The sequence below is a fragment of the Chrysemys picta genome, chromosome 9 (genome assembly GCF_011386835.1).
Source record: "Chrysemys picta bellii isolate R12L10 chromosome 9, ASM1138683v2, whole genome shotgun sequence".
Lineage (NCBI taxonomy): Eukaryota > Metazoa > Chordata > Testudines > Emydidae > Chrysemys > Chrysemys picta.
Genome location: NC_088799.1, coordinates 98,371,023 through 98,395,171, shown reverse-complemented (window position 1 = coordinate 98,395,171; position 24,149 = coordinate 98,371,023). Strand labels below are relative to the sequence as shown.

At 43.9% G+C, this 24,149-nt stretch overlaps 2 protein-coding genes and 1 long non-coding RNA gene across 3 annotated transcripts in view; 2 read left to right on the top strand and 1 right to left on the bottom strand.

The window, feature by feature from the left end:
* Window positions 1-284: 284 nt before the first annotated feature.
* The window catches only part of MCF2 (MCF.2 cell line derived transforming sequence), a 118,702-nt gene continuing 94,837 nt past the window's right edge, over window positions 285-24,149 (bottom strand). Inside the window, exon 23 of the mRNA XM_065556724.1 lies at window positions 285-407. Coding sequence (XP_065412796.1) covers window positions 300-407 — 108 coding nt within the window. The 3' untranslated portion in view covers window positions 285-299. The remainder of the gene's footprint in view (window positions 408-24,149) is intronic.
* On the top strand, window positions 968-23,691 carry LOC135973469 (coagulation factor IX-like). The gene is made up of 8 exons (XM_065556725.1): window positions 968-1,125; window positions 4,977-5,140; window positions 5,471-5,495; window positions 7,166-7,279; window positions 10,025-10,153; window positions 13,511-13,716; window positions 18,791-18,908; window positions 23,015-23,691. Exons 1-8 carry the CDS (start codon window positions 1,053-1,055, stop codon window positions 23,557-23,559), a joined length of 1,374 nt encoding a protein of 457 aa, XP_065412797.1. The 5' UTR covers window positions 968-1,052; the 3' UTR covers window positions 23,560-23,691.
* Window positions 11,159-12,964, top strand: LOC135973470 (uncharacterized). The gene is made up of 2 exons (XR_010590303.1): window positions 11,159-12,207; window positions 12,453-12,964. It is a non-coding gene; the product is annotated as an uncharacterized LOC135973470 (long non-coding RNA).

The window sequence follows — 24,149 nt, the reverse complement described above, 5'->3', positions numbered from 1 at the left end:
TACCAGTTGAGGCGCCAGGGGGATGGGGGAAGACAGAGGCGGGGGGAGCCTCCGACATACTCGTGGGGGCAAATTGCCCCACTTGCCCCCCCCCCCCCTCCCCTCGGGGCGGCTCTGACCTATTCTATTACTCTACTGGATCATTATCAGTCTAATAGAGCAGCGAGGGAGCTGAACAGAAACGGTCAATACATATTTGCCAGCCACAGTTCCCAGTTCACAAAGAGACAGGCAATTCTCAGCTGAATGTCCACCATTTTAAACAGCACTATGAGGATATAAAAATAAAACATGGCATTTTAAAAATCACACACCTGAACAACGTACACCTCTTCTCGTCCGCTGTACCAGATCTCAAATTTTCGATGATCCCCCTTCACGTTTTCAGTGATTCCAACTGCATTCATCTGTTTTAAAAGAATCACGTCCTTTTAGTCTAATCTGAAAACCAAATGTCTTTCAGACCTTTATCATGAATTCACACATTGTGTTCATCTTAAACAGTCCCCTAGTTCCCCCACTCCGCCCCAAATTAACAAAGTTCACCAAAAATGTTTATTTTCAGTAGTGACCGAAAGTGGTTATCACACTGGGCATTTTGCTTTGACTGTTTGTAACTTCTATAGAAGGTTTCTTGGAGCTACCAGTGCCCCTCTGGGGACTTTCCAGAACATTCATGGATCAGTGGGAGTGATTTAGAAGAGGGATCATAGGCCTGAGTCTCAGGTCTTTGCCACAGTTTGTGCATCAACTTCTCACTGAGGAGAAGATTTAAAAAATAACCCCAACCCTCCTCTCATTTCAGACACAGCATCCAAGTTTCAGCGCAGTTCTGCTTTTCACCCAGATCTACCATTAAAGGTCAACATTTCGGGGGGGCAGGGAGGGAGAGAGATGTACATCTTGAGCTACCTTGGGCAGCAGGCTTCAAAATCTTCAGCTGGGAGAGCTCAGCTTTACCCAAAGTAAACAAACAAGGGCCTGTACTTTGGAACTATCGATCCAGCTTCTCTATACTTGCACAATTCATTAGCAAAAGGATTGCTTGGTACATGAAAATGGCAAAAATCTCTCTCATGATCATCACTGGTCTTCTGGGATCTCTTCTCAGTGCCGAATGTACAGGTTGGTTCATTTTAAACATAGCAAGTCCTCTGCTTTTTAGTTACTCTCATTGATCGGATAACATTTCTGTCCTCTGATAAGGAATATATCATTTACCAGCAAGAAAATTCACATAGTAAGACTGCTGAATTTTATCGGTTCTCCATTTAAAAGTATGTTTTCTCTTGAGAATAAAAAAATAGGGTTTTTATGGTGATAAAATTAATTGCTGTACTGCTTTTTATTTAAAGAATGGGACTTTTCTGCTACTTATTTTATGACTATTAATGTCAAGGAATTGCTCTAGATTCAGCCATTTTAATACAAATAAAACAATCAGAGGAAACAATATTTACAAATGAGCGTCTGTGCCTTGTACGGTGTATTTGAATCCCAGAACAAATTGTCCAATCGACCAATAAATACATGACGGGGTCTTTGGATTTGCTACTGTGACGATTGTTTAAATGCCAAATTCGGGCTGAATTCAAATGCCATATTTTATACTAAGATTATGAGCATGCAAGAGAACAGTTAGGCCAAAGAGCAGACATTTCTAATAGAAGTGAGGCTGATGCACCAACTATCACACCATTTGTTGCCTATCTTTCCTCATGTCCAGGGGCATGATCCTGCATTAAGGAAATCAAAGGCATTTTTACATTTACCTCAATGGAAGCAGGACCCAGTCCTACATTGGGAGGTTACCCCCCCCCCCCGCCCCTCTGGTGGGGTTCTGAAGTTGTATCCATGTTTGTGCTGTGTTGTGGGGGTGGTGGAAGGGACTATATATCGGTGCAGAGCACTATATTGTTATTTCACTTCAAACCAGACAAACTGTCCTAGCTGGGAAGATAAAATATTCTTTCCAGTGTGTTTACTCACTGATTAGAGCTGAGAGCCTAAAGCACAGTATTGCGATACTCCTTGAAAGCAAACCATGGCAAAATATTCTTCCCATGCCCCGTGAGACGTGCCTACTACAGAATTCTGTGCTAGACCTGGATACCGGAAACCTCATAGACCCAGGCACAGAGAAAGTGTATTTAAACAGTCATGCCCCTCTGCCATGTACATTGGCCAAACTGGACAGTCTCTATGCAAAAGAATAAATGGACACAAATCTGACATCAGGCACCATAACATTCGAAAACCAGTAGGAGAACACTTCAATCTCTCTGGTCAATCAATAACAGACCTAACAGTGGCAATCCTTCAACAACAAAAACTTCAAAAACAGACTCCAACATGAAACAGCAGAACTGGAATTAATTTGCAAACTGGACACCATCAGATTAGGCCTGAATAAAGACTGGGAATGGTTGGGTCATTACAAAACCTAAACTGAATTTCCCCAATACTAATTTCCCCCTACCGTTACTCACACCTTCTTTTCTACTGTCTGTAATGGGCCACTCATTACCACTTCAAAAGTTATTTTTCCTCCCCTGGGATTAATTGAATTGTTTCATTAGACTGACTTCTCACTTGATACGGCAACTCCCATCCTTTCATGTATTTATACCTGCTCCTGTATTTTCCACTCCATACATCTGATGAAGTGGGTTGTAGCCCACGAAAGCTTATGCCCAAATAAATTTGTTAGTCTCTAAGGTGCCACAAGGACTCCTCGTTGTTTTAATCTCTCCATTGATTCTCAGATTCACCTGCTTAGCTATTGGCAGTTGCCTCCAGCCAGAGGTTTCCCTAGGGATGGAATAAAATGCCCATTCTCCAAGTGAGCCTGTCGCCTTTTGTCCAGGGTGTTGTGTTGTTTTGTTTTTTAAAGCATTCTGCAGCATCAGGACATGGCTGCATTAGCTGGAATGGCAGAATGGCAGTTGCTGGAGTTAGAGGGATGCTTTGTGTTATATTTTAATGCTACAGCTGACGAGTTACCATCTGTAGCTGGTGCATGTAGGTTAATTGGAACAGGTGCCTGCTGTATTCCTATTGGCTAGAAGTGTCCAGGAAGAGATACAAGGTGAAAATGTTGCAACTGATGTTCTAGTTTTTGTGTAATTAGTCTGGAGACTAATTGTGGAAAAAAGCAGCATGTCTCTGAGCCCACGGAGCTGACCACGTCTTGGACTGCACCGGACTGGACCCTTTGCACAGTTCAAATGCAAAATGGCAGGCCCCAGAAGCACAGTCACCCCCAAAAGGGGCGGATTGTTTGCAAAGGGTACGGTGGCAGGTAGAACCGTCTTTACTCATACTGATGCTGCTCCGGGCGATCTGTCGACAGTGCTCGCCTTTGCATTTTAAGTGTGAACTGGTCAATGGTCAAAACTTCAAGGAAGAGGAGGGAAATCAATTTTGGATCCCGCCCCTAAACACAAACCAAGCTATTGCCATCGGACAATTTGTATTAATAGTCACAACTCTCTACCAGACCTGCTTTCCGGGAGAATAGAATTGTTTACTCCATTCAGACACAGGGCAAGGTAGTCCTGTTAAAATCAAGATTTTAATTCTCATAGCTAATTGAAAGCACGTGTCAGCACAAGGAAGACAGAACTGTAGACTTGTTTTGCAGTCGTTTAAACTGTTATAAAAACAGTTGGCAGTCAGAATAATCACTTGCAGATAGAGCTCCAGCAGAAGGGCCAATTCCTGCCTTCCGTTACAGGGGGTAAGTGAGGATGGTAATTCCAATGAACTCAAATGGAGTCAAAGTATAAATCTGGAATAAGGGCTTTATTGAAGTCAGGGGGCGTTTCTCGGATGACTTCAAGGGGCGTTTAATTGGGCACTAAGTGAGAGCAGAAACTAGCCTTCTAAAAGCAAATAGAGATTCTGTCTGGCTGTTATCAGTCCTCACAAAGTTCCCTTTCTAGTCATCATGATCAGTTTCTTCTCTCTCTCACCAAGTCTCAAGTGGCCAATGAAATTTACTCCCATTCTCTGGGAAATCTGTTATAGTATAAACCTTATATGAACAAGAAGCTACATAATATTGTTTCACAAATTTAATGACCAACTTTAACCCCAAGCAGAACTGACAGCGCCATCTAGTGACCATGAGAGGTTTTGACGTCTTTCCCTGTAAGCCTGTTAGTCATAAGACAGGGCCTTGAAAATTTGGCTGACCAAGTAGATGACCAAGAACTTTCTCTGTTTTAATAAGCAGATCTGCTCACACTCAAGACAGTGCTTGTGGTGTGAGGTGAAACAAAGCACCAACTGGTGCCTAGAACACTGGAGAAATTAGTCAAGAACACTGAAACCATGATAAAATAGTGCCCAGAGAAGGCGGGTATTAATAAAGTCTTCAATGGGGAATTTATCTGCCTTGTGGTAGCCCTACAGGATGAATTATTGGGATCTGGTTCAGCAAAGAGTAAGTAGAGCAATAACTTTAAGAGGTGTTAGTTCTGGAAAAAATGTAAACAATGTTTTAAAAGTGAAAACAAATAGTAACCCTCTCCTTTTGATTTTCTTCTAGGACAAAATTCACCCCGCTGCAGAGGGCCTCTTGTGCGGTACCTACCTCTCACTTAAGCCTTTAGCCTCTCTGCACTGGGATGAAATTCACCTCAACAAGCATTTTCAGGCTTGGTCTACACAAAGGTTTTGTACCGGCCTAAATATTTTGGTTATGGGTGTGGGTTTTTTACTGATATAGTCATGCCATTACAGCTGGACACAGTTATATTATACAGGTACCTTCCGTATACAGGAAAGGGAATACGCTATATTAGAATTTTACTATGTGTGTGCAATATGCCCATAGCCATGGTGTCTAGGTGGTGAAAACCCAGGAACGGAAAGCCTGGTGTTTGAGAACACAGCACTTAAACGTGACAGTTAAAACGTTGAGGGGACTATACCATCCTGTAACTATGGTCTATGGGTTTATTTTATTACAGTTTTTATCAAAAATGAACAAGCAAGCTCAATCTTGCGCAGGCTGAAGAGATATAATTCAAATCGACTGGAAGAGTTTGTTCCAGGGAACCTCGAGAGAGAATGTAAGGAAGAAAAATGCAGTTTTGAAGAAGCGCTAGAAGTCTTTGAAAACAGGGAAAAAACAGTGAGTGTTGTTATGGCAGAATGACCCCGGCCCCATCATTATGAACGTCCTGGGGGAGAGATAGGAGGGAGACAATCATGGAAAAAGCCTCTTTTCCCAAAGGGTGCAATTCAGCCCATGCAATGGACCAGCAGAGCACCTATGTTCATGCGAGTCTCGCATAAGCACTTATGACCTGTGCTTCATGAAAGGGATTTTAACCCTAAAACCTTTCTATTTGGATCCTTTACCTAAAGTTTTGGGGGCTTTACTTCTTGCTAGTTCTGCAATTTAATTTTCAAATTAAATATCAAGAGAAATTATTCATTTTATTGTTTGTTTGTTTTGTAGATGGAGTTTTGGAAAGGGTATATTGGTAAGAGATTTGCTTCCTCCACATTTCACATACATAAAAACCATAAGGTCCATCCTGTATTCACCTTTCAGTACATGCCTATAAGTAACGGGAGGTACAGGTATTCACTGAAAGAATATTTCCCATTTAATGGAATAGGTTCTATAGTAGTGCTGGTCAAATTTATGCATGATGAATAATATATCCCCCAATTTAGTTCTTTCCCCTGTTCTGTTTGCAGATAATTCACAGTGTTGGTTTTTACGAGTCTATTCATTATTTGCATTTGTTCAAACAGCTTGTGTGAACAAGTTTCACTGTATGAGTTCACCTCGACCACTTGCAGTTTGTGATGTGTGATTGGTCGTGTAAACCATGGAGAATGTTTCAGCTCCTATGGAAAAATGAAACGTTAAGGTTTGAGACAAATGGCCAGTAGCAAATGCCCTGTTCACATGCAAATATGGATCTTTCTATGAATGACCCCTCTGTAAACATGTGTGTGAGCACATCACATTTTCTTGGAAATAGTGTATTAAAGAGAGCTATAAATGTGGCCAAAGCTGATAGCTGTTTGGAATTCAAACCAATGCCCACAAACACTTGTTTTGCATCTCTTGTCCAGCTCTGCTTCACACTTACAATCTGTCTCTTTACTCCTTGGTCCCTAACCTCAACTACCCCCGCCCCCAAAAAATATTCAATGAACACTAAACATATGAAACTAAGGATGTTTCAGCTTCGTAGATTGGCTGAGCACACAGAATATCTCCACCCTTAAATAACTCACATGAGTCAATCCAAACTATACAATAAAAATGGCCTGCAAGCTGAACATTCTGTAATTTGTTATATTTTGCCCCGTTTGCATTGGAACGAGGGGGAAGGAGAGAGAGGAGGAAGAAGCATTAACAGCTGAATTTGCTGGTGTAACATGAATGCATCAGGGCACTCTTCATTTCTCCTTCGGCTTTGGCTTTGCTCTGTCTTTTAAGAGTTTATTTCCTTAAGATTCAGCATCACTAATCCAATTGCCAAGTCCCCGGGTTTTATTGCAAATTTTCTGATAATTGGTGTTTTCCTTAGAGCTGGATTCACAGGAATACATGAGAAGCTCGGCTTTCATTTCTTTTAAGAAGTCTGTTTCTAGCTCTTACAGAAAAGGAGAAAAGCTTGAGCCTAAAGTTCAGGGTCTTACAGTAAAGGCTCAAAACCAGGTGGCCACGCCACAGTCTTCTTCAAGGAAGGATGAGAACTTAAAAAAAAACCTAATTTGGAGCCAGCTGGCTCTGCGTGTTCTCAAGGAACTCCACCTCCTAGCTCCAGCGTTCTAAGCTAGATGAGACATAGGAGCAGTCTCTGATCTCACACTAGTGAGAATTGAGCACAGCACAACTGAAGTCAAGGGAATTAACACACCAAAGACTGTAGTTAGGTCAGGGTTGATGCCATAATCAGGCCTTTGTGCATAATGCAGCTGCAGAGGTCACCACAGGATTGCTGCTCTGTCAATTTGTTATGCAATTATTTTCCAGAATCTAACTTTCCCTTAAAAAGAAGTTTTCAGGTCCAAGCTTAGCTTAATATTCTTTATCCTGAGTCTGGTAGGGTGGGGGAACACTCACTGTTGAGTAGCAAAAGTGATGAATACCCTTGTCTGCTAATTAGCTGATCTTGTTTTCATTTCCAAGATGGAGACCAGTGCAATCCAAATCCATGTAAAAATGGAGCCCGTTGTGCAGATGACGTCGGTTCCTACGTGTGTTGGTGCCCGGCAGGGTATGAAGGAAGGAACTGTGAGCTAAGTATGTACCAAGAGGGCAGATTCTCTGCTGCCCTGCACCATACGTAGTCCCTTAGACCTGGGCAAAGTGGATGTGAATAATTTCCATTCTCATTGGGTGGTTTTTATAACCACTTTGCACTGCTGTAAGTGACCACGCATCCACCATCCCTTGGTGAGTGTGTTACAGGTCTCTCCTTTGGGACCCAATCCATAGAGGAGATGCTAGCCTCCCCACCCCGCTAGTAAGGATTGGTTATTTAGCTCATGCTAAAGCAACTTCTACTTCTCGCTATGGTGTTCCCTGGTTCAAACCCTGGTGTTAGCCAAGGTGGCAGCCATCACATATGGCCTGATAGGGGCCTGATCCAAAATCCACAGAAATCAAACTGGAGTTTTCCCATTGACTCAGTGGGAGCAGGATCCGAGCTACGGTGCTGGGGGGTTGAGTATTGCCCAACAGTTTCATGCACAGTACACAGGGGGCCCTGTTTGACAATGAGCAATGATCAACTACACACACACCCTGTGAGTCCAAAGACAAACAAAATGCCAATACTCTCCTGAAGGGCTCAGGAGATTATGAAAATAGAATCACTAATGGTTTTAGGAGCTAGGATCTCTCTGTCTCATTGTTCCTGCCCATCCTCTGATCCAGTATAGCCAGTGTAACGAACGAGCACTGAGAAGAGATTCCCTCTCTACTTGTGTTTTTACTCTGGCAGGGAAGAGTTGCGGGTCTGGAAGAGTGTTTTAAATTTGCAGTAAATATAAAATGGTCTCAAGCCACCGCAGTCTTCTTGTGGATGGCAGACTGGGACTAAAATAGCAATAGAAATGAAGTGACTTTATAAAAATAGTAAACGATCACGTAAGCATGACGACAGGAATGGACGTGTCCTTGAGGAGTGGAAGGGAAGTTAATCTACTGTGAAGTTATTTGAGAACTCACTGAGAATTACAAGCAAATCTATTGACTAGTCACTTTCGACACCGGGAAGATGAGATTCCCGAAAGACAGAGAAAAGCGAAGGGAAGCGTGCATCAAAAATGTTCACAACAAAATGTGAGTGTAACGTGAATGCCCCTGGGTTGGTCGTCAGCAGTGGGGATCGAACTTGGGACCTCTGGATCTTAATGTATGAGCCTCTACTGCCTGAGCTAAAAGACTCAACTCCCTTAGCTACCTTTGTAGCAGGCTCATCCGTCTCCACTTGGCCAAGCCTCCACTAGAGGGGAAACAGAACTTCACATCAAGTTGTCATCTCCTACATACTCCCCCTGGCTGGGGAAGTGTATCCCGAGCTCCAGAGGTGTCCCAGTTCAATTTCCTATCCAGGCCACCATCTGTAAAACTGACACCCCTAGTGTGGTGTCTGTGGCTGAAGCTGGGGGCTGAGTCTTTTTGCTTAGACAGTAGAGACACGTGCAACAAGATCCACTGCCAAGGACCCACCCAGAGGCATCAGCATTACACATTATAGGCTCCAAGCTCAGTTTCATCAAAAGCTGGGCTCGATCAGGGAGGATTTATGGTTTGTGTCATGGAAAATCTGTGGTTTTTCTTCATTTATGATGCAAAACCTGGCAGTTTAAACTAACTTTTGCTTAGAGTTTCTGGGTTCACACCAATCTGAAATCAGAGGTCTACCCCAAGGTTTACACTGCACCCTTCAACCTGGCATCTGGTCACCTGAATCCAAACTGAAGACAGAGGGGGAGGAGGAGCGTGGTGGGGAATCTACGGGATATTGTACAAATATTTGTACAAACCCTTCCAAGTGGAGCTGCCAAGTCCCAGAGAGCTCCGAAACTCTGAGTGGCCTCAGTCTCTCTGACGTCATTCGTGTCAGAACTGGTGCTGTTGTAGCCCACAAGGAGGCTGCCCTAGCGGACTCTGCTCTTCTCCATACTGCAAAGCAGGTCTTGGAAACCAGTCTCCTTGATAGCTTGCCAGGAGGCTAGGCGGTGCAGGGCAGGCCTCAGGTTCAGTGGATCAGCAATGAGACCGGAGTCCACCAGCCAAAACACTCTCCAGCAGAGAGAGAAATGAGGGGACCCACAGATGCTACCACTTCCCCATGACTTTCCACAATACATTTTCCCACCAGTTTCATCCAGTTCTAGCTCAGACATTTGCAGTTTTCGGGAGACTGGCTTTAACTCGGGGTAGTCAATAGGTGGACCGCTGGCCAAATCCAGACTGCCAGATGCAATTGAACTGACCCCGAAATCTTTTTATTTACTTATTAATTATTATTATTTGTATTATTTTCTCTGGGGTCTGGACCTTGACCATACCTTGCCGAAGAAATTTGGACCTTGACAAAAAATAATTGCCCCTGCTTTAACCTCTTGGACTCACATAAGCTGTACACGTATTCCTTGGAGAAATGCATGGGTTAGATATGCTGGTTGAGATTTTCAAGGCAGACAAAGGGATTTAGCCATGCTTTCAGATTAAATGGGTTTCTTAACTCTGGTTCCCTTAACACACACCAGGCAAAATTTCTGACTGTAGCGTATCCCGATCAGTGCTTTCATTGGAAGAAATGAAGATGCAAATTTGCTTCTGCCATGCAACAGTTTGGGTTGTTTATATGCTGGAGTCTAAAGGCCTGATCTTGAGAATGGTTAACCACCCATTACTCCCAGACTAGGTCCTAAGTAAACAGTTCAGCGACATGCTCCTTAATCTATGTCATTTTCAGCTTTGCATTTATTGCACTTTTAAAGTGTCTAATGGGTTTGTTTTAATTTCTTTCAGATTCAACCTGTGCTACTAAGAATGGAGGATGCAAGCATTTTTGCACCAATGACCCACCCCGCAAAGTTGCTTGCTCCTGTGCAGTTGGTTATAAACTGAATGGAGATGGAAAATCCTGTGACCCTGCAGGTCAAGTTCTAAAATGATGTAAAGATTTGGGCTGAGATTTCAAAAGCTTCCTGGAGTATTTAGGCACACAATGGCATTGAAATGAATGGGACAAGTGCATCTAAATCCCCTTGGTGGCTTTGGAACTCTCAGCCTGGTTGTTTCATAAAGCATGTTGTGAAATGTGTAGTAGAGCAGGTTAGCAATAGTCATGGACATTTTGTGGCAGGTAAGGGCCACGTGCGCAGTTGGTGGCATAAACCCCTTCCCCAAACAAGACATAGGAAAAATAGGGCCACACTAAGGCCACCACTCTACAGAGCAGGAATGGGATGCTTAAGAGTAGGCACTGGGATCACTGCTTGTGTCAGGTGGCCATCTATAGGTCATGTATACTTTTCCTCTGTCAATGCGCCAGTATGACCCCCTTACAACATTCTCTGCCGAGACCCCTAACTTTCTAGAGGGAGAAGCCATGTGTCCAGCTGCTCTCATGCCGACAGGTATGCATGTCGTATGAGTTCTTGCAAGCAAGAGCTATGACATTGTTGATCCCACGTTCTTCATATTTGGGATGCGATGGGCTTTTTGATTACAGTAGATAGGATGGAGAAAATCTACATCCAGTCAGAATGGGCTACATCCCATAGATGGTACAGAACAGGGCTAGATCCCATCTTTGAACATCATGGGGAATTGTCCTACAAGTTCTTTGAGAAGTCTTCACTGGAGACATGCCAAGCTCGTGCTGCTTTTGGGTACTATTTCTATTCCACCACTTGACAGTCAGAAAAAGACATGCAGTTGATGCTAAAATATGCAACCTAAATCTACTATTAAGGAGGTTAAAAGGAAATACATGGATTTTCACGGTTGCAACTTTAGAAAGAAGCTTTACTTTGAAAAACATCATGAAACAACTTTATCTTGTTACGTCTCCCAGATTTGACCATATTACTAGGCTGTGCATATAAAATAAGTGAGAAGTAAGTGGCCATTGAAAAGAACAGTTAACTCCGTTTGCAATGGGGTCGTAGTCATGTTGGGCACAGGATATTAGAGAGACAAGCTGGGTGAGGTCATATCTTTTATTGGATCAAGTTCTGTTGGTGAAAGAGAGAAACTTTCCAGCTACACAGACCTGAAGAAGAGCTCTATGTGGCTCGAAAGCTTGTCTCTTTCACCAACAGAACTTGGTGTAGTAAAAGATATGACCTCATATAAAGTAAGTGAGATGTGGCCATTGAAAATAACAGTTAACTATCTGCATTGAAAGTGCTTAGAAATTCGAACTTGTTTTTCAAAACTCTAAAATGCGTTTACTAATCTATCAACAGCTTTTTAATAGTCTTCTCACCTTCATCGGTTGTAAAATATTTACATATGCATGTGTAATTTCCATCCTCTTCTAGCTCAGACACATGCTGTATTTATACTGCACTGTAGTTAGTTGCTATAGAAATGTCAGTTATAATAAGCAAGCGCAGTGGGAGAAATCTCTCTCTCTATATGTGCAACAGGAGAGTTGATTTTCTTGGTTTCTAATTCTGATCTTCCAAACCACCCAGTAGGCTTTCCCAAACTCCTCAATACCTTTTTAAGTGTTTGATTTATTGCAACCTGCCTACCATGAATATCTCAGGCACATGTACAGCCGTCATTTTGGTAAGCAAGCTGAACACCGCAGAAGAAAATAAGCTTCCTTCTTGTGCATCGCTATCAGTGATAGAGGCTTTGCCGAACAAAATCAGCCGTTTCTCTGTGGCCCTATTGTTTTCAAGCTGATTTGCACAGGTATAACTGATAGGAACTTTGCTAAAATAATTCTGACTCCGATGCAAAAGATGGACTAGAACCTGTAACTGGGAATTATATGGGTTGTTTGGTAGAGTGGAAGACAGGAACAGTGAAGAGCAAACAGGAGCAAGAAATAGTAAGCAATTCCTTTTGTCACCAAAGTAACCAGGTTTGACTGATACAAACAAGGAGCAGATCTGTTGGGTAAGAAATGTCGCATTTGCATTACTACTTTACTGAGTAGAACCAGATGTCAAGCAAGAGTCCAAAATCAGCTGGTTTGAAGGGATCTGACACTATAGGGCACAATTAATGTCCCTTCCCCTCGTCTACTAAGGCTCTCAAACTTATTCAGAATGTGGAGACCATCTCCAGAGAGAGACTGTTCCCTGGGCATTGCCCCTCCTATTCGAGATCCCCCACCATCTCTTTGGCAGCAACAATTGTTGGGAGTCAGGACTCCTGGCAGTTAGCTAGTAAGCCAGGTAAAGAGTATAAGCTGCCATTGCTACAGGAACAACAGGGTTGGAAGGGGGAGCAGGCAGAACCAGCTAGACACAGAGGATGCAGAGTGGCGATCTCCAGGAAGCCTGGTTGCATGTGGCCACCACCATGGGTCGACAGCATAAGTGAAATGCTTGTAGGCTTCCTGTTCACAGCGTGGTCCACAGTCTCTGACTGTGAGGCAGGACTCATTGGAAAGCTTCATAGCAGGCAGGGTTGTCAGGTGTCTGGTTTTCGACCGGAACGCCCAATTGAAAAGGGGCCCTGGTGGCTCGGGTCAGCACCGCTGACCAGGCCGTTAAAACTCCGATCGGCAGTGCAGCAGGGCTAAGGCAGGATCCCAGTCTGCCATGGCTAAACACGGCTCCTGGAAGCAGCGGCATGTCCCCGCTCTGGCTCCTACATGTAGGGGTAACCAAGGGGCTCTGCACACTGCCCCATGCCCCAAGCCCCAGCTCTGCAGCTCCCATTGGCCGGGAACCATGGCCAATTTTTATTTTAATAATTGTAATAAATTTAATTTTAATTAAACTGTTAGTTTGATGACACGGACTTTACAACAGAGTTATGCCATGTGAGGCCCCAATTCAGCCAGATTCTTCAGCACATGCTAACTTTAACCATGCAAGTAGACCCCTTGGGTCAATGGAACTATTCTGATGCTTAAAGTTAGGCATATGCCAGTACCATGCTGAGTAAAGGCCTGAGTTAATCACATCTCCATGTGTACGTACACACAGGGGTTGTTTTTTTTTTCCATTTCAAAGTCCTCAAAATTGATTTCTAAAACCTGGTAAAGCTTTGTGCTTGCACTACCAAGGAGCTCCTATTTCTGACCTTCGGATGGAGTTTATTGTTGTGTTTATTTGACTATGAGAGCGACTTACATCACCATAAATTAATTCAAACAAACATGAACCACTTAAATTAGCCCATTCCCCTGGAGCTCCTTCATCATCCTGCTAATGAGATGCATGAAACATTAATCTCCAGTTTTGCCACTTCATTTGTAATAACAGTTAATATGATGCATGGCCAGCTGAAGTGCTACCTTATGAAGCTGCATTCTTCTCACAGTGCCATTTCCATGTGGGAGGATTACCGCTCCTGAAGCCAAAAGCAAGAACACCCGAGCCATAAACACCTTTGACAAGTGGTACTACAATTCTACCGATGATCACGACGAAGCAACAGACAATACCACACAAATCACACCCATCATTAAGCAAGTTACACGAGTCGTTGGTGGAGTGGAAAGCGGGAAAGGTGAAGTTCCTTGGCAGGTACTGGATGTTTGATTCCTGTTTGTTATTCTGCTAAACTTGATTGCTCTCATGTCATTTTGTACACAGAAGAATTTCTTCTATATGCTCTTTGAAGCCAGTGTCACACACTTCAAATCTCAGAGTCTTTTGGCCCATGTACATTATCTATGCTGTAGCAACATACTTTGCCCAGTTCAGGGCCACACTGGGAACTTGCTAGGAGACAGAGTGACTGCATCTTTGTCCAAATGGGACAATCCAACCAGTTTTGGCTGCTGGTAGAATAATACATGAGCGCGCCAAGCACTTCACTACAAGCAGCCAAAGGTGAAGACTTCTCCAATCAAGCAAAACTTATGGGGACATGTTGACATTTTGGGGCACAACTTCACAATGAAGAAGAGACAGAGCCATGTTTTAATACTTCAGACTAAACTGTGGGCCACTTTTCATGATATTGTCACTGAATGAATTAGAATTTACAATTTAAGGTTCTGATCCTGCAGTTTGAGCCACATGGGCAGACCCCTGCACCCAGGCAGGAACTCACTGACTTGAGAGGGCTCCAGAAGGGTCTGCCAACACTTGCAAGATTCAGAGTAGCAGCCGTGTTAGTCTGTATCTGCAAAAAGAATAGGAGTACTTGTGGCACCTTAGAGACTAACAAATTTATTAGAGCATAAGCTTTCGTGGACTACAGCCCACTTCTTCGGATGCATCCGTAGTCTGTAGTCCACGAAAGCTTATGCTCTAATAAATTTGTTAGTCTCTAAGGTGCCACAAGTACTCCTATTCTACTTGCAAGATTGGGTCTTAGATTTGGGTCAGAGACTTCATTTTGTCTGGCGAGTGCTATGCACACATATGGCATCATCTAAATATGTTCTTTACTCACCCTCTCTTACCATGGAACACCTATATGAGAACACAGATTGGGCCAGATCCTCAGCGGGTGTAAGTCAGTGCACTTCCACTGGCTTCAATGAAGCTATGATAATTTACATCAACAGATAAACTGGTCCTATATATATTTGAAGGAGTCTTAACAAACTCCATCTGTTTATTCCTCACCAGAAGTCACAAACAGATATTGGACATCTTGGACGGGTTGGATAACAGAAACCCCCTGGGGGCTGCCAACTGATGTGCCAAGACTACGTCTGCCCCTGCTTTCCCTGCCAGCTTGGAACTCCAGCACCTTGTCTTGTTGAGCCAGACACGCCCGTCTGCTCCAACCCCGACCCAGGGTCTGAACCACATGCCCCAAAGCTGCAGACTTAACTGAAAGCCACTTAAGAAATGTTCCTGTCTTTAACACTCAGATGCCCAACTCCCAATGGGGTCCAAACCCCAAATAAATCTGTTTTACCCTGTATAAAGCTTATGCAGGGTAAACTCATAAATTGTTCGCCCTCTATAACACTGAGAGAGAGAGATGCACAGCTGTTTCCCCCCCCCCCCCGCCCCAGGTATTAATACATACTCTGGGTTAATTAATAAGTAAAAAGTGATTGTATTAAATACAGAAAGTAGGATGTAAGTGGTTCCAAGTAGTAACAGACAGAACAAAGTGAATTACCAAGCAAAATAAAATAAAACACGCAAGTGTAAGCCTAGTACAGTAATAAAACGGAATACAGATAAAATCTCACCCTCAGAGATGTTGCAATAACTTTCTTTCACAGACTGGAAGCCTTCCTAGTCTGGGCACAATCCTTTCCCCTGGTACAGCCCTTGTTCCAGCTCAGGTGGTAGCTAGGGGATTTCTCCTGATGGCTGCCCAATTTGTTCTGTTCCACCCACTTATATATCTTTTGCGTAAGGCGGGAATCCTTTGTCCCTCTGGTTCCCACCCTCCTTCTCAATGGAAAAACACCAGGTTAAAGATGGATTCCAGTTCAGGTGACATGATCACATGTCACTGTAAGACCCCAAGCCTTCATTCCTCCCAGCCTGACTCACAGGAAGGCCTGCCTGCCAACAGAGCCATCCACAGTCAATTGTCCTGATTGATGGGAGCCATCAAGATTCCAAACCACCATTAATGGCCTACACTTTGCATAATTACAATAGGCCCTCAGAGTTATATTTCATAGTTCTAGTTTCAGATACAAGAGTGATACATTTATACAAATAGGATGACCATACTTAGTAGATTATAAGCTTTGTAATGATACCTTACAAGAGACCTTTTGCATGAAGCATATTTTAGTTACATTATATTCACACTCATCAGCATACTTTCATAAAATCATATAGACTGCAACATCACAGTGACATCACAACCATCTCATCCAAACCAACAGGGATGTAATAAAACAGAAATATTGTGACGTCTGGACCAGGGAAATGCAAATAAAACTCCACCCACCAACTGCTGTGTAAACAGTTGTAAAAACAAGGAGCAACAGAAGAGAGGTGCAGAAGAAACTGTTACTAAATGGAACCTTTTTCAAAGACTTCCACAGTTATCCTGGCTTTGATGAGGTTGATGCATCCAGCGATGGCTGAGAGAGCTAAACAGTGAAATAATAAAATCAGTATGAGGTACAATCTTTTGATATCTTGAGCTCCAGCACAGCCGGTAATGTGGATTGAAAGACCAATGACTAGATGCTGCACAAAACGGGATATAAAATCTTCACTCAGACAGATCAAGTGGAGGTATTTTAATCCTGTCTCAAACAGAGGAACAATGACATTCTTAAGAAGGCGTTTCTAGGAAGGCAGGTAGCGAAAATGAGGCAGAGACACCTTTGGTGAAGAACCCGAGACGTGAAGGGGTTTAAGTTAGAAGGTTAGCAGCAGGCAGAAGTGACCATTTGCCTCACCTCTTAAGGATGACAGCAAAACAATTGTGTTTATGTGAGCAAAGATGGTCACAAACAAACTGACACTAGCTTCTTCATTGGAATCCAAAATTGACAGATGTCAGGGCCATTTAGGTGCAATCAAGGGAAAAAAACAGACCCATCGTCTCCAGGAATGACCAAGCTTGCAGTCTTGCTCTGACTACCAGCCCAGAGATGCTCAAAGCCCTACATTCTCCAGCTCCATATGTTGCACGGTGATGATACACCACTACACAATGATTCATGTCAGTGACATAAAATCATACACAGGAGACACCACGGTAGGATACACCGTTAAAAAGAGTAAGGGGGAAACCACACGGGACTGGAAAAACCCTTCAAATTCTGATGCTTATCCAACTCTAGAAAGGCCTTTACCAAGCCATGTGACTCTCCTGTCACCCTAAACATGAGTGCCTCCCTGTTCTCAGTTTTTATCACCATCACATGGGGAAGTAGCTAGTAGACCTGCTACCCTGGAAGAGTTGGCAATGGTCAGAAGGTCTGCTACCTCCTGCAATGTGTTTCTGAGTGGTCCGGTGCTCCATTTGGGTTCTTTAAAAGCTATCACCCCCTTCTGTGTCCCCATTCCATTTACTCCTTGGGGCATTCTTCCCCACCCTCTCAAGTGTGGAGTTGCCTTCTGGATCCACCTATTTTTCTCCCCCTTTGTCTCTCTCCTCCACCTCTTCCCTCTACCCCCCCCCCCCCCCCACCACGACTCCAAGCTTTCTCTGGTCAGTATTCTCTTCTCTCCAACACCCTCACACGTTTCTGTGCGGAGTTCTTGTTGAGGGATGGTTTCTGAAGAGTGAGCGAATCACTCCGTGCAGGAAGATAACAGGAGAGCACAAGAAAGGCGGCGCTCCTGGCAGCTGAAGGAGGAACCTCTCTAGTGGCTGCAATGGATAACTTCAGGCAGAAAACCCCACACCTGGGCTGGTCTACTTGAGGCAGACAAGGACACAGGGAAAAGGTACCCCAGAACAACTAACAACATGCACCACTACACCAGCTCTGGGCAAGAATTTATGGTGCTGTAACTTCCGTGATGAACTGGCACAAACAGCCTGATTAATGTTAGAGACGGCCTCTAACGTCACTTGAAATCTAAGACATTGCTAATGGACATGGGCCCAAGACACAGAACTCAGACCTTCGTCTAAACTGTCTCAGCTCTTGGGAACAGTTGGATCTGGACATTAGTTTGGGTCACATCTCAAATCAGTAGCAAATACTTTTTTTAAATTATGTTCATACTTTTGCAGCCTGATATTTAAGTAGCTGGTTTAGTGTTGTAATTTTCAATCTATAGCTGCCCTCCAGTGGCCAGGTACCTTCAAGTCTACAATTAACTTAATTAGAGATATTTCTTGCCAAACTAAAACATGGTTGGAATTAACAGGGACATTTATCTTTCATCTGTACAAATAGATCCTGTGCTTTATTAACAGAGACCTGCGAGATACAAAGTATTGATCTTTAATTGTAGAGCAGATCCTGTTCGGTGCAAACCTCTTGTAGTATGCAGGCTTCTTTCTCTTAGTCATAAGTATTGATCTCTCCTGCTTAACATTCTGCTTCTCGGGGCTAAGAGGCAGCAGGTACACTTACAGAAGGAAGCTGGTCTCTAGTAGCGATCGTGTGGTATTTAAGGAACAACATGGTTGGGAAATCCCTCTTCTAAATTAATTGTGCCTAATAAGTTTGCATATTTTATTTGAAATGAAGTTTTGGAATGTAAAACATGTAGGCCTGTGTCCCCTGGCTACCACTGGCGCAGCACCTACCTGCCTTAGGCTAGCAGAGGAGCTGGTCCATTGCCACTATTCTCACTGGTGTCCAATATAACCTGTTCAGGAGTCTGTCTGGAATGACTGTGAGGGGAGTTGAACTTCACGTGGTGTTAGATTGGTTTCCCCTTGTCATGACCTAGCCAGAGGAGGGATGGGAGATGGTATTTAGCCATTGGTAAGGTTGTCCTGTGAAATGTGGTCAAACCAGCAGGACGGGACAGGAATACCTCAAGAGGGGAGGAAGGATGCTCAGGAACTCCTCAGAAATTGTCTTTGAGCATGAGGGAAAGTGGGTGGTTGCTTTCACGGTGTCAATTTTGCATGTACCATTTAGCAGTGGCTGTTCCTCACCCTTTGTCCACTCCCTTAATATACCTATGATGTTTGATTTCTCTTCATTACTGGTTTGTGTGGGACACAAGGCTTGGATTTCTCTCTCCGTAGGTTCATTTGCAGAATAGAAATGGAGTAGGATTCTGCGGAGGGTCTATTGTCAATGAAAAATGGATCGTAACAGCAGCGCACTGCATTGAGCCTGGAGCACAGATTACTGTCGTGGCAGGTAAGCAAAAGGAAGTCTGAATGCATTCGTGGATATTCAGTTAGGCATGCTAACTAAAATGGGCGCTATCCAGTTTATGAACATGTTTATCATGGCAAAGCTTCCCCTAGACCTGTGACTGGCATCGATATTCCAGCAGGGTTTGTTTGTTAGGTTGATGGGACAACATGGTTTTTGGCAGGTAGGGAACAAGAGTTGTGTTACAGCCTCATAGTCACATTATCCCACTCCAGCTGTACGTACAAACTGTATTAGAACATGGATGCCTCTGTCCAGGCCAGACAACTGTTCCACGGTACAGCTAGAGTTGTAATGTAACAGGCTTTAAGGTGTCCACTGACTATAGCAAACAAAGATGTAGGGCCAGGGCCTTAGCTAGTATAAATTGGCTTAGCTCCATTAAAGTCAACGGACTTCAATGGAGCTATAGCAGTTCACGCCAACTGAAAATCGGGCCCATAGTAAATTAGAAGAGTAAGCTCAGGTGGCTTTAGTGTTGTCTCCAGGATCATGGCTCCCAACAACCAGGGCCTAAAAGGGAGAAGTTTTTGGGTCTCACTTTAGTGAAACAAAAATCCAGAAAACCACCACTCAGAATATGACAAGTCTCCCCTCAGAAGCCTTAGCTGACACAGAACATGAAATACCTGACAAATAGAGCCCTGCGTGGATACAAAATCTGTATGCACGTCCCATCCACACAAATGCTCCGCGGATATCCGCGTTTGTGGCTATAAAGCGGATGGGACTAATACAGGCCTATCGGTGGCAGTGTGCCGCACAGCTCCAAATGCATTGACCAACTAGTGTCTTGCCGGCAGCTAAAAACTGCATTTCTGCTTCCACGGTTGTCAGGCCTTAAACTTTCATAAAACTAACTGTTCATTGGCCAAACGTCACACAGATCTGAAAGTTAATTGAGGGATCAATGATCCAAATGATTCTGCAGCAGAAGCAGAAATGGATCCTGTAAAGACTGAAATTCTGCAGAAAGTAGAAATTATGGACTGAAGTAGAGAACTGAACTTGTATGTGAGGAACTGTGAGGTGTAGACAGGCCAAAACTGACACATCCACAAAATGACTTCATTGCATCTTTACCAAAGCTATTTCCCCCCTCATCCCGCTGTCCCCGTCCCGGCCAGCTACTCAGCTTTCATTGATTGCCCATGGGAAACCTGAAGAGAATTCAACGCAGGGCCCCATAACTAAGGCAGGGATTTGGCAAGGGTCAAAAGGTGATGGCTCACAAGTCTGTTTCCTCAAGTTGTTTCTGAAGTGTCTTTCATATTATAACTGCTGAGCACATGGGACACAAATCTAGTTAGTAGCAGCCGCCCATAACAACTGATTCAATTGAAACGTGCAACACACCAGACTAAAAGTTAGATGATCTGGGTATATTTCTAATTGTCACTTAATTTGGACCAACTCAGACATTAAGAGTGGGATTGTCAGAAAGGCTTAAGACAAAAAGCCCCCGGGACTGATTTCAGCAGAGCTCCATGCCAGTACAGGTTGCCCCTGCACAGGATTAGGGTCTGCAGAAGGTTGAGTGCCACATTTTCTACCATTTACTTTCAGCCAGTTTTGCCTCCCTGAAAGTTCACAAGGGTGATAGAGCGTATCTGTTCAACTGCGAATACACAACTTCCGCTCTTCATACAGCGGAAACAGTTTCATGTTAGAAGGGCCCATTTTTTGCTTGGAAATGGGTCTGGAGTGGATTTTTTTGACAGGAACCAAGTAAAAAGGGAAAAAAATCTGGGATTGCAGGTTTTCACAGTGACTTTGGAGTATATGCCAGACATCAAGCAGCTTGCACTTTCCCCTCCATCCATGCCAAACACCTAGCTTTAATTATAGCACAATAGCGCCCCCTTGAAATATTTAGCAAACAAAAATAAAGGCGTTAAAATTAACCCCCCCCCCCAATTCCACATAAGGCATATGTTCTGCAACAATTATGCAGCAATATCAATAAGAAAAACTAATAGGGAAAAAAAAACTCAAAGTCTCCCCCATATGTGTCTTATTTTTACAGCTTCGTAATGTCATCTGAAAAGAAATCCCTACTCCCTCATTTCTATCTCATATCCTAATGCACTGAAAACACACCCACACCCAATGAGGGTGGCTCAGAAACAGGGTAGTGAGCAAAGCTGCCAGTCAGACAATACCATTAAAAAGAACACAGAGAGCTGACTGATGGTCTGACTTCAGGCTCTCTCGTGGCACACTCAGCAGGAAGCCAATAAACTGTTAAAAGCAGAAGCACTGCGAATACAACAGACAGAACAGCTCAGATTCTAGAGACTGCAGCAAAGCTCGGAGGAAGATTGAGGCAGAGGCTAAACGTTCCCGACCCACTTTGGGTCACAAAAAAGAGAAGTGGGTTGCTTGTGACAAGCTATTGATCAGGTCTCAGGATTCCCCTCCATCCCACCCGAGTTACCTGCAGATTTAGGATGTTGGTCCCAGTAGGCGGGGAAGTGATGTTGCTTCTGGTTTCCTTGCAGAGCTAGTTAGCAAGCTGCCTGGGCAGGTAGACTTTCCTTTGGGCAGGAAAGGACTTCTCTGATCAATCTTAACGCTGTGCAGCCTCAAAGCACCTGAAGTCTTGACAAATTCCCCCTTTTTTTGTCTTTTAAGGACGGGATAAGCCTGCCAAAAAATCAGCTGCAATAGCCCTAAACAGCAAAGCGCCTGCAGTTGATTTTTATCCTCAGCAGAGGAAAGTGTAGGAAGCTGTGGGAGGGGGATCTGCAGGAGCTGGGAAAGACGGGCTTTGGAACAGAGACTTTGTATCTACTGCCTTTGTAGGGCCTAATAGTCCAGTTGCTGGCAACAACTCCCTGCATCTACCTCTATGGGGGGCGCGGTCCTTCTGGCAGAGATACAGAATGGCTGCTGTGGGTCTGGAGTATTGTTTGCAATGAAATATATTCTTGGTTCGGGAGACTGTAAAATCCAAGGACAACGCTCCCCCTTGCAACTCTGCAAAGAATCACCCAACTTCTGTTATCCCAACCGCTACAAAACTTGGATCACCACCCCCTATTTCCCAACAGAACATTTTGGCTACGAGGCCAGGGTTAGCCCCAACTGGTTTGGGGGTTTTTTTGTGTGTGTTTTTTAACACGGTACTATTGGATCTTTAGCTGGGCGGCCACCGTCTCTGGTCTGATACATCATTCAACGTGGGCAGCTAAACTTGATGTATGTGTAACCCACTGGTGCGTGTGTGTTGCAGGTTCCCCTCTGCGCTGATCCACAAAGGATATGAGTTGTTAGAGCCCTTAGCTATAGAGCATTATCTCAGACCATAGCAGCTCATTGCAGTCCCTGGTCTGTCACCTCAAGAGGGTGGTCATTGCATCAGGCACCTCTAGAGCTCAAAGTATGAGCTGCTGCAGCTTGAAGAAAAGAGCCAAGGCTCTGGATTTGGGGACTGTACCAATTCATCGCCTCCCGGGATCGGCACAGAAGGGAGCCTATAGCACACACTCATCAATGGGTTACATTTGCACCATAAGGGACATAACTCATAACCTGCTCCTGCAGCACGGGACTCTCTCACACAGCATAAGGAAACTACTTACGAGCTATCACTGGTATTTGGTTTCCTACTCCTTGTAGGGCAGACACTAGGGGATCTGATCCTACTTCCAGTGAAGTCACTTTCAAAAGGGGGCAGGATCAGACCCTAGATGAGGAGATCATCACACACTTTGGCCTCAGTTCTGCAGTTGGCAAGTTTTTGCCAACCTCTCCCTTTGCAGGAACAGGGCCTTAGTCAGATCTGTTAATAGACTGCAGTGACACAAACACATAGCAACAAATAGATTATACAGTAACAGGCACAGTGAACCTTGTCTCATCTGACAGATGGCACAACTAGTATCGTCTCATAGTGCGGTGCACTATCACCACTGGGTCTGAGCCAATTCCCAGGGTGGGATTTGAACTTATGACATTTTGGCTCCCAGCTGAGCCTCAGTGACAGTAAAAGTATCAGTTGTATGTGTAGTTACTAACCCTGATAGTGTATTTAGTCACCCACAGGTTGCTTGTAATTGTAAAAAGCACCATGTTTATTTCACCAGGGGAACACAACACGGAAGTCAATGACGGTACCGAGCAATATCGCCAAGTTGTGAACATCTTTCCTCATCCCACCTATGATGCCAGCCAAAACAAGTACCATAATGACATAGCACTGCTAAAGCTTGGGACCCCGCTGGAGTTCAACAGCTACGTCACCCCCATTTGCATCGCCAGCAAGGAATTCACCAACAGCCTCCTCAAACATGGAACTGGCACCGTGAGTGGCTGGGGGAGCCAGCTGTTCCGGGGAAGGGTGGCCACAGTCCTACAGGTTCTGAAAGTCCCATTCGTTGACCGTGCAACGTGCATGAGAAGCAGCACGTTTTCTATCTTACAGAATATGTTCTGTGCTGGTTACCATTCAGAGGCTAAAGATACCTGTGAAGGGGACAGCGGGGGCCCTCATACCACAGAAATAGAAGGTACCTGGTTTCTAACTGGAATAACCAGCTGGGGGGAAGAGTGTGCAAAGGACGGCAAATATGGTATCTACACCAAAGTATCAGAGTACGTCAGATGGATAAAAGATAGAACAAGAGGTTAATCAACATAGAGCTAAACCTTTCTATTGCTTTTCTGTGGATTGCCTGATTAGGAGATGTTGGCAAGTGTAAAAAAAACGTAATTTGTTTGTCTTAAAATGTTGCATTTTAATAAACAATTTTCATAGAATCAATTTTTCTCTTTGAAGATAAATATTTACACAGGGAGTTGAGAGTACGTGTGGTTAAAAAGGAAAAAAATGCATTCATTGTAAATGGCCAAATTCTACCCTCATTCATGAGCATGCCACTACCTTCGAAGTCACTGAGTGTCGCCTGTTTGTAGCAGAGGAGATTTATTAACGTGTAACACTGGTTCTCATGATGTAAAATAACCTGAAGCACTGACCTATTAAACTCACGTGAAAGTAGCTGCAGGATTTGTGATACTGAATTCTGCTGAGACTTGATTCAAGGTTATGAAAAGATCATTGTATAGCCTCTATCTCCATAACTTAACATTCATTGTATTATTCAGAGTTAATTAAAACTAGCGACCAGATCCTCTGCTAGTGTAGACTGATGTCACTCCATTAACTTCAATGGACCCATGCACACTTATTTATACCATGGGAAGAACTGGCCTGATAGT